At 39.4% G+C, this 17,116-nt stretch overlaps 1 protein-coding gene across 1 annotated transcript in view; it reads left to right on the top strand.

Annotated features, from left to right (window-relative positions):
* Positions 1-12,685, top strand: part of LOC104153998 (stonin-1) — a 49,649-nt gene extending 36,964 nt beyond the window's left edge. The window contains exons 4-11 of the mRNA XM_068940029.1: positions 1,797-1,898; positions 2,200-2,323; positions 4,019-4,074; positions 5,295-5,388; positions 6,422-7,023; positions 8,537-8,827; positions 9,578-9,667; positions 11,699-12,685. Of these exons, the coding sequence (XP_068796130.1) occupies positions 1,797-1,898; positions 2,200-2,323; positions 4,019-4,074; positions 5,295-5,388; positions 6,422-7,023; positions 8,537-8,827; positions 9,578-9,667; positions 11,699-11,806 (1,467 nt within the window). The 3' untranslated portion in view covers positions 11,807-12,685. The remainder of the gene's footprint in view (positions 1-1,796; positions 1,899-2,199; positions 2,324-4,018; positions 4,075-5,294; positions 5,389-6,421; positions 7,024-8,536; positions 8,828-9,577; positions 9,668-11,698) is intronic.
* The last annotated feature ends 4,431 nt before the right edge of the window (positions 12,686-17,116 follow it).

Below are 17,116 nucleotides of genomic sequence, written 5' to 3'. Positions count from 1 at the left end.
TTGGCTCCGGCCGCCGCCTGCCCCGGGCCGCGGCTTTTCGCTTCCAGCTAGGAGCCTGGGGTTAACTTGGAGAGCTTCGGCGGCTTTTTTTTTTTTTTTTTTTTCCTCCCTCCCCTCCCCTACTCCTTTCTCCTCTTTGGTTTTATTAAGGAAAATGTTTAGTGCGGGAGTGGATAAAAGCAGCAGGGCTGTAACCGTTGGGAGGAACTAGGTCGCTTCAGGGGTAAACGTGCCCTGGTTGGGATAAACCTACTGTGGGTTTTCCCTGAGGTAGGGCGGTCGGTGACGGGGTGGAGGGGGAGGGAAACCTGGTGTATCCTGCTCAGCTCGTGTATGAATTTTACATGTTGTTGTTTTTTAAGGAAGCTGCAACTGTTCAGGTGGGCTTCGGGCTTGGCTTCAGCCCGCGGGCAGGAAGGGGGTGTCCTGCCCGATCCCCCTGCCCCGCTGTCTTGCACCAGTGCACCTCGCTCTCCCTGCGGGCATGGACGGGGCTGCCTCTCCGTAGGCTGAGCCTGCGGGTGTTGGCCATCCCGGGGGAGTCCTGGGGACTTGATTTTAAGTGTTCCCCCCTCCCCTGTTTGTCTTCCCCCCCCCCCCCCCCTTGGAGGGGAGTGTTAATCACGCCCTCTCCCTCCTCTGCTTATGTAGAGAGGAAAAGTGGAGTTTCTTGGTTCCTGACACTGTGGCGTTTCTCCACGGCCTCGTTCTCGCAAAGGGGTGTGTGTGCGTGAAGGGATGAAACTGGAGTACCCTAATACAGGCCCTGTGACCTTTTTGCTCTGATTGGGAAGTATTGAGTGGCCGAATTTTATAGTTGCTTTGTACAACTCGGTCAGATAACATAAATATTTGTACTTACTGTAAAAATGTGCTCAATGCGATGTAACTTGGCCAACTTAGGAGAGGAGTAGGCCGATTGAAAACCAATCGATTTAAACTCAGTGTCCCTTCTGGATTACCAATGAAGGCCAAGCGTTTGATATGTGGACTCGTCAATGTTTTTTAGCGTAGCGGTGCAAGAGTCAAGTTCCCCCCTGCCCTACCTTCAAGGTGAAACTTGAAGCTTATGTGTGGTTGTGCCTGTTGTCCAGATCTGATAGGAGGATTAGCATCTAATCATTGATATGCACAGGAGAGGGAATAAAATGTCATGTTGTAGTTCTAATATGACACAAATGATATATATTGATAACAGTAATGTTAAATTATCAGCTGTAGTGATTTCCATAGAGAAACTACTGTATAGCATCTGATTATTGCCACAAAGGAATAATCTGTGTTTCATGTTCGACTCATAAAAGGTTATTCACATCGTGCTTCTGACAAAATCAGCACTTCTCTTTTTCAGTAACTTATATTGTTTCTTGTTCTTCAAGTTAGGGGCTATGACATGAGCCAGAGCTACCAGAATGATACCATACAGTAAATATCTGTTTAAAAGAGACATTTCAAATACACTAAGTTTGAAAATACACCACAGTAGCTGTTTGCCTAATGTTTCTAGGGTTTTCCTGAGCATTTCTGTAGCCCACAGAAACCAATATTTCAAGGCTAAAAGTCAGTATTTTTCCAGGGATGTCTCATTAGAACCACGGATTTAGAAGAATGAGTGAGGCTTGCAGGTGTGGTGGACTTGCAGGGCTTTGCACTTGGCAGAGCGTTCAACACGTTGCACAGCTCTCTGTCTTCAGTTTGTAACAGTAGTTTATGCAGCCAGATTAGACTCTGTGATATCATTGCAAATGACTTAATCTTCACCTTAACCTGTAAATGTTTTAAATTATTTTCTGTAGCCTAAACTCTACAGATCCATTATTGAAGATGTGATTGAAGGTGTTCGGGAACTCTTTGCAGAAGAGGGCATAGAAGAACAGGTTCTGAAAGACTTGAAGCAGGTTTGTTGGGTTCACCTGAATTAGTAAAAATTCTGTGCTTTTTCTCTTGAGATGACTTTTATCTGTTCTGTTTTTTTTACCCTCCAAAATATGCAAACTTCTCTCCTAACTTAGAGTTGCAAATGTTCTGTGAATGATGAATTGGGCTACTGGAAGTCAAAATCTAGTAGTGATTGTTACCGTGTCTGTTGGATAGAACTGGTCAGCTTAATCTTGAAAAACTAGTGATTCCTGCTTATTGTTTTAGATGCAGGTTTTTTTAAGTTGATATCTGATGACCTTAATGATATTCTTTCTGCAGCTTTGGGAAACCAAGGTGATGCAGTCTAAAGCAACGGAAGGCTTCTTCAGACATAGCCACCATTCTCCACAGTTCACTCTGCAGTTGCCGCACAGTTTTCATCGTGCTCTGCAGGCTTCAGCAGGTTGGATGTTGTTGAACAAAATGCATCTGTTGTGTTCAACAATCTAACTTAAGAATAGCTCAGTGATTCAAGAATCTTTTTGGAAGACCTGAGGGTGCTGGAATAATCTTAGCTGGTAGTGCTCATGTGTGTATCAAGTGTGATGTGGTACAATATGTATCTGAAAGTAGAATTTGACCAATAGAGCACAGACTGGATTTTGGTAAACTAATGCAGTTACATCTATCTACCCTTGATCTGCTGGCTATTTCCGGTAAGGAAATGTGAAGAGAAGTTTATCCTTCTTGTATGTAGTCCAGAAATGTAAGCCCTCAATTGCAAATTCATCAGAAGGGTTAAGTTTTCACTTCTCCATAGCAGTGTGTGGCATGATGTGTGCTGAGGGTTACATGGCATGTTTATGCCATGCAGCTCTGCATGTTGGAGCTGAATCTATCTACACATCTTTAATATGCATATTTGTAAATGATGTGGATCTTTGCTCAAACATAAGAGAGTGAATTTGGATTTTTTCTTTTTTTCTTTTTCTTTCAGTTAGTTCTTCTAAAAGCAGATAATTCACATCACACAGAAGGTGTTGATTTTTCACACAGACTCTGACCTCAGGCTCTGTTTTTCTTGATTAAGTGCAGCTGACCACTGTAGTGATGTTAAGGTAGAATGTAACGCTCAGCTGAAGCTTCTCCCAGGGTCAGAGAACATTTAAGACCTTTCCCTATGAAGGAGAAAAATCATATATGATGATGTAATTAAAATTTGTATCATAGTGCCTGTTTCCGCAGGGCAACAACTTAAGGCTGAGCAGACAGCCTTGACTTCTTTGCAGTCTTTATGTTTGAAGGGACTGTTTTTGGAGACAAACTGTTTTATTTATTCCATGTGATTAAAGGGGTTATACTTCAGATTTGTTAGCTATGAGAGGCCTTATATTTAATGAACTTTACTTTGTTACTCTTAATTTTTTGGAAGGGTGGCTAGTACTAAGGTAGAACAGAATCTGCTGAAGCCAGTACACTTTTTTTGTTTGCTTTATAATGGTCTTTGAATTGTCCTGTGGCTGAGGTTTTCAAAGTAGTTAGAGCTACCTAAATTCTGCTCTTATTAAAGCCTATGAAAGCTTTCCTTTTGGCTTATCTTCTCTCACTGAACTCAGTAGTGTATGCCTTTGAAAAATCCTATTCTACTGTTCCTACTATTCCTACCATTGGATTATCACTGGTGCAGAAAATTACTTACAATTTTTCCACATGTTGACAAGGCAGTCCATTTGATAAATACATTCTCAGTTGTGTTAAAATGGTAGCATTGCACCTCTGTCTCTGTAGGTGATGTAGTAAGTAGAAATGTCATTGGTAACTTTTACTGTGCAGCTCTTAGATACTTTTATTTAACTGTTTGATCTCTCTTAAAACAACAAAATCTCCAAGACCAGTTTTTGACAAAATGTAAGTTCTATAAATTCATAATAAAAACGTAATAAAAAAAAACCTGAGTACAACATGATTGTGGTGCAACCGAAAAGAAAGTGTATTCAGCAACATTATGTAGATGTGCTTGCTTATGTGTTGATCTCATGAGCATAAACTGAACTTAGATTACTTTAGCTTTAGTTATGCTTGCTGGAAAGTACTGAATGATCAATTATGTCTAAGACACTTATGTTTTTTGTGTGTATATATATTTTTTTTTGCATAGCTTCTTTAGTCATCCCAACTGGCAGAGGTTTTCAGCATTTCACGGCAGCAGACCTGGTATGTAGCTGTAGTGCCATTTTTGTTTTCAATTTGATTGTACTGAATTCTAAATGATAAAGTTAAGTTTGTCGCTTGGGGGGGAGGCAAACATTAAATAATATTTTCCATGTATAGATGCTTGAGGACAACATTTAGAGACTGGAAAGGTAGCATTTCTCATGACACTTTTGCCTGTGTACAATGTGGTATAGTAGACAAGGGCGCAGAAGTCCTGCTGAGAGAGTATCAACAGCTGGAGAAACTCAGTTTGAAGCTTCTAGCCCATATTATTTTGATGAAAACCATATAATAGTTAAGACTCTGCAGAGAGAGCTCTAATTCTACTGCTGCTGTTTGAGCAGTGAAAAAGATGGGAACGTGCCGTGGTTTTGCAAGCAGTGGAGTCAGGAGATGTGTTGGAAGACATGGCAGCCTGTGGGGTGGGAGTGTAGTGGAAATGTATGTGCACACATCCATTATTATTACTCGGTGTTAAAATAAATGTATGGTTCAGAAATGCCAGCACTAACTGAGTTGGAAGCAGCATTACCTGAGAGGCCTAGAAGTCATCTAGAATAAAGTGAGCCTTTTTGGAGCGACATGTTGCAAATTCTTCATATGGCCGAATTTGTTTCAGGGGAGGGGAGGAAGGGGCATCTCTTCTTTTTTAGTGTCGGAGTTTGATGAACATACTGAGTGCCTACTAAGCCTCAAGCTAACTCTGCTTTTCAAGCTGAAATATAATGTTGGGAAAGTATTTTTGTAGCATACAAGTTCCCTGACTTTTTATGTCCTGGGAACAGCTAGTTTGAAAGGGAGCCTTATATCCAACTGTTTGCTTTCTAGGAGAAAAAGAGACTATGAAGTGACTTTATAGGCCTAGCAAAGAGTCTGTGCTGTGTGAAGTAATACATAAGCTTAGGTAAAAGCCGCTCTGAATGGAAAAGTAGCATTCTGGATCATGTTTACATTGAGGGGCTGCAGGAAAGTGTCCTGTTAACAAAAAGGAAAAGGGTATGTGATAACTGGAGAATAGGAAAGCACTTAGGGCAAGTCACTATTCTTTCAATACAGAGTACTCTTCATTTGCCTGTATCTCAAAAGTCTGAAGCAACTGTTCAGTAAAGATGATAGCAAAAAGCTCCTCATTCTGTTTCTTACAGATATATTAAGTGTGAGTTTTAGGCCCTAAGAGATAAAGTATGAACTATGACTTAATGCATCTCCTGTGTATCTAGGGTGCTTCACGACCGGGTGCAGCTCTTACTCTTCCTTCAGGTATTGCTTATCCTCTACATGTACCTGCTGGAGTGACACTACAAACAGCATCTGGTAAGATTAAGAAGAGAAGATCTCAAATGGTACAGTGCATTGACTGTATATGGATATTGAAAGATGGTCCCAAACACAGTAGACAAAACAAATGGGAAGTTAAAAGTATGGTTGGGTAGAGCCCGTTCTCCTTCTATTCCTTTGTAGGTTGTGCTTGCAGTTGCTACATGAAGAAAGTATACTGATTAGTTACAATGTGTCAGTTACATACTCTTGCAACATCAGTTAACTTGGCTCCCAAATTATGCCAATTTTTGTTTTTTGTTTTAAAAGCGCTGTTGAGTGCGTACCTTTGTCAGTCCAGATATAGACAGCTCCTTGTCTTACATAAGGGACGGACTTTCATGTCTTAAGCAGGCAAAGACATTTTGCTTACCCTCTTTTGCTGATAAAGTTGATTCAACTTCACCATAGAACATTTGCTGGGGCGGGATGAGTTGAAAGCATATGTTCAGTCATAGGTCCACTCTTAAGATGCTGAGAAATGCATGCCATTAGGAGGTATGCCTGAAATAGGTATCTAAAGTTTCGAGACCTATAAGCCATTTTCAGTGATTCTCTGTACGTATGCACCTAGAGTTCTCTAGGAGTGAACTATCCCTTTTTGCAGGAAATGGTTGTTCACTGTTTCATCTTGTATTCTCTAGTTTCTGAACTTACTTGGAAGCAGGTTCAAAACAAGGATTTTCCATATTTTAAAAAATCCAGTATGTAATTAGATTGTAGAACTGTTAAATTGTTGCCAAATACATAAATGGGTTCACAAAAGCAATGTACGAAGTCATGCTTGATAGGTCTGTGAATGGGTATTAAACACGATGCTTTGGATGGAACCTCTGACTGGAAAAGCCTCTGAACTGTTACTTGTCAAAGGCTGAAAGTGTGCTTGGGGAAGATACTGCTTTGTACATGTCCTGTTTCCTCATGGCTTGCCTGAGTATTTGCTACTGGCTGCTATTAACAAACAGGATAGTAGCCTGACTGGATCTGTAGTTTAACCTGATGAAGCAGTTTTTAACTTTTCTCTTTGTAGGGCACCTTTATAAGGTAAATGTGCCTGTTATGGTTACACAGGCCCCAGGAGATGCACGTATTCTACAGCATCCTATTCAGCAGATATTTCAGCAGCTTGGGCAGCCTTCAGTTCTGCAAGCCAACATTGCCAGCGTTGCACAGGTGAATGCATCTTCTGTCCAGGCAACTGCTGAAACGTTGCAACCCCAGAAGCCTGCTGCCCAACAGACCGTGGTATTTCAACCAAGTGTGGTGGAAGGAAAACACCTGGAAAACTCTGCAAATGCTACATTGGTTCAGCAGCCTACTACCAGTCAGCAGCAAATTGCAACTAATGCAACATTGAATCAGCAAGAGGACTTGACAGAAAAATCGCAGTACAGTGATCTTCATACAGCTGTGTTCACTTCAGAATCCTCTCAAGTGTTTTCTCCTGGTGAATCATTGGCAAGCAACCCAAGCAGCGTGCTGCCGGATGTGGAGGGGCAGTTAGACACGGAGCCCCAGGAGCTGGTGCAGCAGCAGGTGTCTGATGATATCATTGAGATGATTATCATGGGCAACAGTTTGGATGATAACGCTGTTCGGAAAGATCAGGACAGTGTTGCTCTCGCTGACAAGGTAGGACCTGGTGAAAACATACCCATTGTTGACAACATCCCTTATGAGACTTGTTCTTCAGACAGCCATCAAACACATCTGTAAGTGACAAATAGCACCTGAATATTTTTAAGTTCATTCTTTCTTGAGCTTGTTTTGGATAGTAGCTGCTGACTGCTTATGTTCACATTTAGAATTTTGGTCACGAATATTGCTGAAATACTTGGACTGAAGGGAATGTCAAATTATAAAAAATGAACACTAAAAAGGAAATGAAGGGATATAATGCATTTCTAGGTTTATAAAGTATTTTTCAGAATTGTTTTTTGACTCTGAGTATACATGAATGACCATTTGAGCTCTACCAGCTCATTCTGCCGCTAAATTTGTAGGTGGATTCCGGCCAGTAGTGGGCAAATTGCTTTTGGAATGTCACCTGGGATTAATATTAACCCTACATATGTGAAGAGCAATTAATTTGCACTGAGAGTCTGTACTGTGTTTGAAAAAACCAGATTTGATCCAAGTGAAAATCTGCTGTAAGGAGATGCATTTCCAGAGGAGGGGAAAAAGTGCTGAACAAACTAAGGTTCAGCTAGAGCTGAATGAAAATTTAAATGCATTTAATTAACAAGCCTCTTTCCTGACTTCATCTAATCTTTGTTCTAGAAATTATTTGCAGATACTTTATGTTCAGGTTATCTTGCTGACTTTGAATTTTATTGCTTATATGTGATTAAGGCAAATTTATTAAATGCAAATGATGGTAAATAGAAAGCATATGTTGCTCATCTGAGCTTTAATGGTAGGATGACGTACATGCTCTGTAGGAAGAATAGAAGGTCAAAACAAAGCGTTATTTTCTTGAATTAGAAAGTGTATGTGGATGTGAATTCAGTGCTACAATAAAGATTTAATGAGAAATCTAAGATGATTGAAAGCTTAAAGTCCTCATGCTCCTGTCAACTCTCTGCTTAGGAACCGTAACATTTCTATGAACGGTAACTTAAAGTACTAAAATATATACATATTTCTCTCTCTCTCTCTCTCTCTCTCTCTCTCTCTCACACACACACACACACACAACTTTTTATATCTATTTAAAGCATGTTGAGTTGATGGAGAGGGATGAGTTTACCTTGGCTTTTATTTCCAAAATGAAAAATACTATTTGAGGAGGGGAGGTGGGTTTCTTTTTTGTGTTGGAATTTCCTGTGCAATAGAAATTTTAAAGGCCAACTCAATCATCTTTCTAAAGAAGTCATTTGCTGAGTGCAATAGTGTTTAACGTCTAGCAAAATGTCTGTCTATATCACTGAGGAAGAATTTTACATGGATTCCATTTGAGGTGGCTGTAAGAACAAGATTTTCAAATGTACTCAGAGCTTGCAAGTAGGTCAGAACTTGAAACTCCCATTTAAGTGCCCCAGATCTTGTTGCTGTATTAAACAAAAATCTCAGGCTCTGTACTGAACAATGAAAGCTATTTGGTGTTAATTCACAAGCTGTCTCTGGTCTCTTTTATTCCTGTCAGATGGAACCTACTGAGCAGATGGAATCTAATTCACGAACAGAAAAGGATATCTGCAGTGACATTGAAGGCATAATTCAGCTAGATGGAACTGGTGATGTTTCTCCCAAGGAAGAAATAGCACATACAAAAGATATGGAAGAGAATGAATTCATTGGCATTATTGAATCAGAGGATCTAAAAGTTCTGGAGGATGAGGATGAAGAAGAAGAAGAAGGTGAAAGCCTTTCAAACACAGAGTCTAGCAGCAGTAGTGGTGAAAACGAAGAGCCACAAATAGATATAGTGGAGGAGGTAATTTACTTTTAAGCCTCATGAAGCAAGTTACAATTGTGTGTGTCTCTCTCAAATATTGAACTGTTAAATGCAGAACAACTCCCGATCGTATTTAACACAGGGAACACATGGTTAAGCTACATACCTCTTGAGACAGAGGTATTACTGATGAATGATTTGAGAACTCATTATGAGAAGCGTGAACAAATGAAAGATGTTGAGAATCATTTGTTTACTGGATGAATTAGAACACTTAATTAGCAGAATTGAAGTTCTGTAGGTGAAGTCATGGAATGGAGTTTTATTTCATCTAAGATCAGGGTACAAATCTAGCTCTCTTTTCTTTGTGAAGAGCTACAGGGGATTAGTTGGAGAAGAGAACAATATGTGACACAAGTACATTTGTTTCCCAGGAAAAGGCTTTTCTTAGATATGCAACTTTGTCCTTGGGATTCGCAAGAGAATCTGTCTGTTGAATCCTGACTGGATAGACAGCAGTTGATTATCTTATTATTAGCAGTTGTGATGATCTTTGTCAGTTAGCAGTCTTGTTTTTGACCTGTGTCTTTTTTGTCTTAAGTATTTTTGTTTTTAGAACATAAACATGTAAAGATGCAACATGATCTTCATAGTTTCTAGGCTGTGTGTGTGTTTGGATTTTTGTGTGTGGTAACCATTATTGTCCTAGTTGTGTTTAATGTCACGTATATTCAATGCTATTTTGGAAGAATGTATAAAATACTACTAAAATACAATTTTATTCTCTAGGACCCCTTAAATTCTGGTGATGACGTCAGTGAACAGGACACTCCAGACTTGTTTGACACAGATAATGTGATAGTTTGTCAGTATGATAAGGTATAGTATATACATTTTTATCTTTATTTCTTAATGATTTTAAATAATGTCTTCAGCAAATCCATGTCTGGTCTGCTGTCAGTGCCTTTTAAAGAAAATCAAATGCTGTAATAATGGAGTGTTTAAATTGTTGTGTATAGCTGACAGTCGCCTGAAGACTTATCTCCCCTTTTCTGAAATAAGGGTAAATAAAGGGCATATTAAACCAGTTTGATAAAGGAAAACAGAAGGGGGCTGAAAAATGAAGACTTGTGATACTGCTGGTAATGCTTATGCACATCCTTAACTTTTGAGTAATGTGACCTGCTCCACGGCTGTATGAATTAAGACCACTGAAACAGGTAATAGGAAAGAGGAGTATGTGTGACTTCTTTTATATTTTATATCTTTTAAAGTGCTTCCTGAGAAGATCTTACTACCAGAAATCTGTCTTTTCTGGAAAGCAAAACACTTAAGGAGAACAATATGGCCCATTCCATGTAAATATTCAATAGTTCAAACAAAAGTTGAACTTTAGAGATCAAACTAGTTTAAAAAAAAAAAACAACAAACTTTGCTTTTTTTTTTTTTTGACACTTGTATGCCTACAGTGTAAAAGCTGACAAGACAAAGTGTACCCCTTATTTTGAAACCAAATATGGAAAACTGTCTAAGAGCTTGCTAAGAATGTTATGCTTTGTTAGGCTTGCTATGTTTGTTATGCTTTCAGAAGTGACCAGTGCTGATTTTTCTGTGTTCGACTAGACCTGCCTTAATGGGGCCTGTAGTCTAGGAAACATTGAGCTGCTAAGAAAATTGGTCCTTGTTAAAGTGTAACAGACTGAGTTTTTCTGAAAATGGTTATTTTGAAAAATGTAGTTATAGGGATATGCATAGAAAATGCATCTGGAATTGAGCCACAGTGTTGGTCTTCATTGTGTTTACAAGGTACTGGTACCCTAAGTTTTGAAACGTAACTTAGTTGGATGTGATGGATGTGATAGGCAGTGGATGTTACTATCTATAGCAAGTTTTGTTTGTGATGAACTGAAAAATTAGTTGAAAACTTTTAAAAACTGATATGAAGTTCAACACTGCACCTGCCTAGAAGGAATTTAAAATCCACTACTGTCAATTTATTACATCTGGTATTTCTTTTAATTTTATTTTTATTGTATAAAACAAAAGACAGAAGTTAGGAGTTGTTGGTAATTTCTTTCCTACACAGATTTAATGAAACATTTAGTCTGGTAAAAACTGGATATAAATGGTTACAATACAGATTTATCTTATTCCCTGGAAAAGAACACTACAGGCAAAATGACTGTGCTGCTCCCCTGCCCCACCAGTTTTCTGGACTCGAAAATAGATTGAAGCTGAAAACCCACGGAATTTCTAGAGATGTTTAAAATGCCTTCTTTAACACAGATTCCCGCAGTGCAGATTTTTTGCAGGCCTCTTAAACAGAATGGGAAAATTCTTTCATATTGCTTTCTGTGATAGTATTTGCTTTTAAGTAATACTTTCCTGGATTTTTGCCTTATCCTAATGTCCTTCTGTAAGCAATATTGCTTTGCCCTGTGTATGGGAAGTGGAAACCACTGCATTTCAGTTGAGCTATATTTGTCTGTAAGGTGCAGTATGTGTTGGGAGTGATACAATAATCGAATTGCTCCATTACTGCCTAGTTTTGTCTAGTGTTGGGACTTGAGACTGCTACCCTTACTTGTTTTCGGGGGAGGGGGGAAGGAAGGTGTTTTAGATAATTACTATTTTTGAAAGGGAGACAGGAAAATATGACAAGACTAAGATTCATGAAGTAATTCACTTGAGAGGGGGGAAAATTCATTATAAGCAACTGAAATCCGCTGCCAGTATCAAGTATTTGTGCTCTGTTAAGAGCAATGCTGTTTAACATGTTAGGGGATATCAGAATTTTAAAGCAAAAATTAGGTGTACAGGTTTTTAAGTACAACTTAGTTTATACATTTTTATGCATGGTCTAACATATGTTTTGGTTTTGGGGGGGCATTGATTTAATTCTTTTATCAGATACATCGAAGTAAGAACAAATGGAAGTTTTACTTAAAAGATGGAGTGATGTGCTTTGGGGGCAAAGACTATGTTTTTGCAAAAGCCATTGGAGATGCAGAGTGGTGAAACTTCACTGAAATAGGTACTTTAACGAGTGTGGAATTACTCCCTTATGAACTTCTCTGAAGCGACTAAATGTTCTACTGTTTTATCACTCAAAAAAGGAGGGGAACAAAACTTAACTTGTTAAAATGTGTAAAATCTGTGCAGTTAATAATGTGAATTAAAACACTGTATTGTTAGCTGCTCTTTTCTGATTATTTCATTCCTTTTCCCTAAAGAAGTGTAATTGAAATAAACTCAACATTTTAGTCATTAAAGCTGTTCATTAGTAATAAAAAGTAATGCAATGCTAACTGACTATAGTTAAGTAAATTCCAGCTCCTTTGGTTTTCTTTCCATTTTTAAATTGGTCAAAATGTGACTTGCAGTACAAAACAGCACAATCTTTAGTAATTTATTTTTCTACTGGGGGGAAAAAAAAGGCTAACACTTGTGCAAGTTTGAGCCCTGTAGCTGTTTCAACTATGTACTTTATATTTTCTTTTTCTCTCCTTCCCTTTCTTTGGTCTTCCTGCTTTTTTGGTTTGTTTTTTGCTCTAGCCTCAAGGCAAGTGCTTTAGATGTAAGTCAGGAAATGTGGGTGGAAGAACTTTGAGCTATCAAAATATGATAATTATTGTTTGTTTTTTACCCTCTGTGTACTCAGATGCAATGAATAGTGTGCTTTAACATTTAAAATGTGATTTATTTTCATTGTCAATGCAAAGTCATTTAACTTTCCTTCTGTACCTATCCACCACATTCTATGGCTACAGACAAGGAAGCTGTGAGTGATGCAAACTGTGCATAATAAAATGCCATCTCATGCATTTTTATCTGTGAGTTGTTTTTGTCTGCCTTGAACTTGAACGTTGCTTTGAGAAATGTGTAGAAGCCATGCATGTGCTGGTAGCTCACTCTACCAGGAGAACTGCATTCCCAGCAGTCCTGGATGTTCGCTGCTGCTTTGCTCCTCTAGAAGTAGAGATCAGAGAGAAATGCTCTGCCTGTAGCTCTGTGCCTTAGCCCTTCATAGCTGTAGCTCTCTTCCTTCTTGGGCAGTATCTGAAACTTTATAAACGGTAAAGTGCCACAAGCGTATCCCTCAAAACAGTGCCTGCCTCCTTGAGGAAGGATACTGGCTTGGAGTTTTCTGTCATGTGGGAGGCAACAGTCTTTGATACTTGGAAGTGCAAGTGAGAGAAAGGAAGGGGGAGGGGATGTTTGTTTAAACTGCCAGCTGTTTGGTGATACTTCTAATACATCTGAAGATCTTCCAGCTCCCCTGACCGTAACTGAGATGCCTGTGGCTCCACTTGCACAGTTGTCCTTTTGTTGCCCCTTGGAGAAGAAGGGTTGAAGACTGTAGCCTCCTGTGGGCAGCATTGGAGATTTGTTTGTGCTATCCACTCCTGACTAGCTGGGAAGCACCAAGCCAGGCTTATTCAGAACTGAATGCCCCTGCTAAAAGGGTCAGTGCCACATGCAGGGTCTGGCACCCTTCCCTCCTGGCTGCCTCCTTTACATCTCGTGAGAAAAGATACCATGAGACATTTTGGTATCTCTCTTCCCTGCGAGGAGGCAGAGGGCCTGAGAACAGCAGAAGGGAAGTAGAAGGGAAAAATTAGGGAGAAAGAATACAGGGGGAAAAAAATGGAGAAAAATCAAACTTTTTGTCCATAATTGTATAAACCCCTGTGCTGTCAGCACAACAATGAAGTCACCTTCTCAGGAAGCAGGTTTTTAACTACTTTCAAGTATCTTGCATGCTCTTTCTGATGTAACTGCTGCTATCCACTATCTAAGCAGGACACTGCACTAGAAGGCTTGAGCTGAGTGTGGAATTTCCGTTGTCTTTCATAGATGCTGCTCCTGGGATATGAAGAACTGTGTACTCAGATAATCGCAAGATTAGTGCGTATGACTTTTTTTTTCCCCCTATTTAGCTGACTTTTAAGTAGCTACACTGACGCTATGCTCTAGACTCATAAATGCATTGCAAATGCAGCGCTTCCAGCATGATGGATGCTTTTAGATTTCGGCACTCTTCTGAAAGCTTTGAAGGGTTCACGCTCTGTAAACGTGTATATTATAAACTGCGGGACCAACATCAATTTCAGCAGCATGGTGATGCTACAGACTGGAAGCGAAGGCAACACAGCACAGAACACGTGAATCCATGGGACGCTATCAGATGTGCACCATTCACTAACTGACACTAAGCCCGTGAACTTTGCTTCTGAGAATAGGACATACTTTCTCTAATCATGATAAAATAAAGTGGTTGCAAGGTGCCAATGTTTCAGCTAGTTTAAAAGAGGGGCCGCTTTTTCTTCCTTGCTGCATCTTTCTGCTCGTGTTGTTAAAGATTGCCTCTGTGTGGAAGAGAGGATCCAGAGCTCCGAGCATACTTGTGATTGCCCTTCTCTTCTCTTCTCTTCCTGTCTCTTATCAGAGCTGCTTCCTCTGCGAATGGGTGCTGGGACACGTAGAGTAAAGTATTTGCACAGGGAATGATTATTCTCTTCCATCTTTTCTAAGCTTTCCCAATTCATATTTGTTGCATACCCTCTACTGGTTACCTGAATCTGCCTGTTTTATAACATTCTTGAAACATTTCCTGTGTTTTATCATTTTATGAGTTTTTTTTATGACAGCTTGCTGCAAACTCTGCACAGTCTGTGTATGACATTGACAATATAGATTTCACATCTGGAATTGAAAGAATTGTTTTTAATACTGCTCTCTTCCCAAACTTCTTGTAAGATCTAGGGACTGTGCATCAGTGATATTTTTCTTCCCATTCTGCTTTTCATAATCACTATTGGCAATGAAAATTGGAAAGAGGCTGCTTGCTTGCTTTCTTCTTGAAGCTTTGTTGACAGTATACATACCAGGCTTTTATTCCTGGTCATAGCTGCCCTGCATCAAAAGGGGTGCTGAAGCTGGCTTGCCTAGGCCATCAAGCATCCCCTTGCTTTTCATTTAGTTGCATTTTCTAGCCCAGCACATTCTCCATAGGAAAGAAATTTAATGTGGGGTCCATCTAGTGTCTTCCTGGGCTGTGAAATACAAAAGCTTTAGGGCTTAGAGTAGGTTTTTGCTGTTGCTGTCTCAACCCTTCCCACGTCTAAGAGAATGGCCGCTGAATGCATATCACTGCAGATCTTCTGCTCCCCTTAAACTACATTGCAGGTAATTGTTCGGAGCACCTGCAGGGCTTTTTCCAGTCTGGAACTATGGGCCATCTGTTTGAGGTTTCCTGTGCTTCTACACTAGGACTGACTTCTGTTTTATTCCACCTAACAGTACAAGGATTATCCTATGTTTTGTTTCCAGTGTTCTTGAATGAACATGACAAAGACTTGCAGCTTTGAATAAGACACTTAAAACTAACCAAAAATGTCTTAAGTCAGGAACTTTTGTGCTGGGAAGAAAAACTATTCCTTATTAAAATGCAAGTTCAGTTAGGTAATTGCTGTAGCCTGTAACTTCAGCAGCAGCCAGATCAGAGTGTTTTTGATCTGAATAGTTTCCTGTATTAATGCCTTTGATTGCCACAGTTTTGCAAACACATATCACTGTAGATGTGAGGAGATGTGTAATGCCTGCGATGGCCACTGAAGATACTTCAGTAAATTGTTGTCTGAAATTTTACACTACAAAGAAGGAAAGCTTTCCCAAAATAATGAGATAGAAAAACAGCTATAACTTATATGAGAAGCTTAGCATGAATATAAATCTTTAATAAAGTATTTGTCTTATTTACTTCCTTATTCTTGTGTTTGGCAAAACTTTATCTTTTTTTTTTTTTTTTTAAACTGGCAATTGTTTCCTAAATTGAAGATATTACTCAATTTACAGCCAAGTACAAAAAGAAAAATCCACATGGCTTTAATCCTTTTTTTTTTTTTTTTGCTGCATACACAGCATTTCCCCCTCTCTCCCATCAGTTCTAAGGGCAGTGCTGTCTATTGTCACTATTTCTAAGCTGTTTCTCCTGCATGTAGAGTTTTGGAATAATGTTATGTGGTAGGTGGAAAGGAAGGGTTTGCTTGCAAGCTCTTGTCGTTTTGAAACATCATGCAAGTAAATAGGCCAGTGTCTGCTCAAGACATTATTTTGGCATGTCCCAAATTGCATGTAGAACTCTTCCATGTACCATCAAAAGAAATAAGTCTCAGAAATCAGTTCTGAGACACATGACAGAGAAGCCCAAGGTCAGGTTTTCTACTTTTTCAGTGTCTTTAGTTCCTTTTATAGTTAAATATCCAGGAGTAGTCCAGTTTTCTCTTCTGCTAAGCTCAGAAGTTGGTAGGTATAAAGAGGTGCATTGTTTGTGATTTTATTGGTTGCTAAACAATAGTTAACTGTCTCTTGCTTTGTGGTACTGCTTCGTTCCCCAGGTGCTGGAGACTGCTCATGAGTACAGCTGCGCTCGTATACAGAGCACTTATACTGATTGGAATCATGGCATTAAGCCGTGAGGGTCAGAGATATTATTTCTAATTAATACAATTATAAGCTAATGATAAACCAGACACTAGTATAAAGAATCACTTAACACAAAGCAAACTTAATATATGGTGCTGTTTTTGGCAACAAGAGGTGTGTTTTGGAACACGGATTTTTACTCTGCTGCTGTCAGAGATTTTTAAGTGAAGGACTCAGGAAAGAAAATTGTGAAGTTTAAAGTGACTGCAATAAATACCACCTCCTACTTACACATCACGTTTTCGATGGCTATCAAGAACTGGTTGTGACTGTTTTTGAGTAGCCACAGACTTGCATAGCTGTATTCTTCCACTGACTGCAAGGGAAGTGTATTCTATCAGCTGAGGATCTAGCCCAGGGGTTTTCAGGTGTCATGAGTATCATATACTGAGTGTGATCTAAGAAGAGCAAAAATTATAAGTCCAAATAAAAAGGACTTGCTTTACCTTTTGTGAACCATAAACTGTCATGTGCAGGTCTCAAGCTACCACAGTTTTGATAGAAACTGTAAGCGTTCACGTGTTCCTCCCATTAGAGGCAGTGTAACCTGTCAAGAATAAGCAACCCAAGAAGAGGCTTGTTCTGCAGTTTGTGGCTATTGCATATGTTTTTGTCTCTAGGACTGTGAACTTCTGTTGAGGATCCAATAGCTAAGCCCTTCATTTTCAGAATACCATGCCAGTGCAGAATGTGGCCTCCTCTGAACGTGACCAGAGTACAGGCTCCTGCAGATATCCTGTGTAGCGGCCGTACAAATTGCTTCATGGCATTCTAATGCAATCTGCAGCTTGTCATCCAAGATAGATTGGTTGGCCCATAAGAGGCAGGTAAGAGCTTACA

This window comes from Struthio camelus, chromosome 3 (genome assembly GCF_040807025.1).
Source record: "Struthio camelus isolate bStrCam1 chromosome 3, bStrCam1.hap1, whole genome shotgun sequence".
Classification (NCBI taxonomy): Eukaryota; Metazoa; Chordata; class Aves; order Struthioniformes; family Struthionidae; genus Struthio; species Struthio camelus.
Note: the sequence above shows the minus strand (reverse complement) of the source record. Positions and strands in the feature narration are given on the sequence as shown.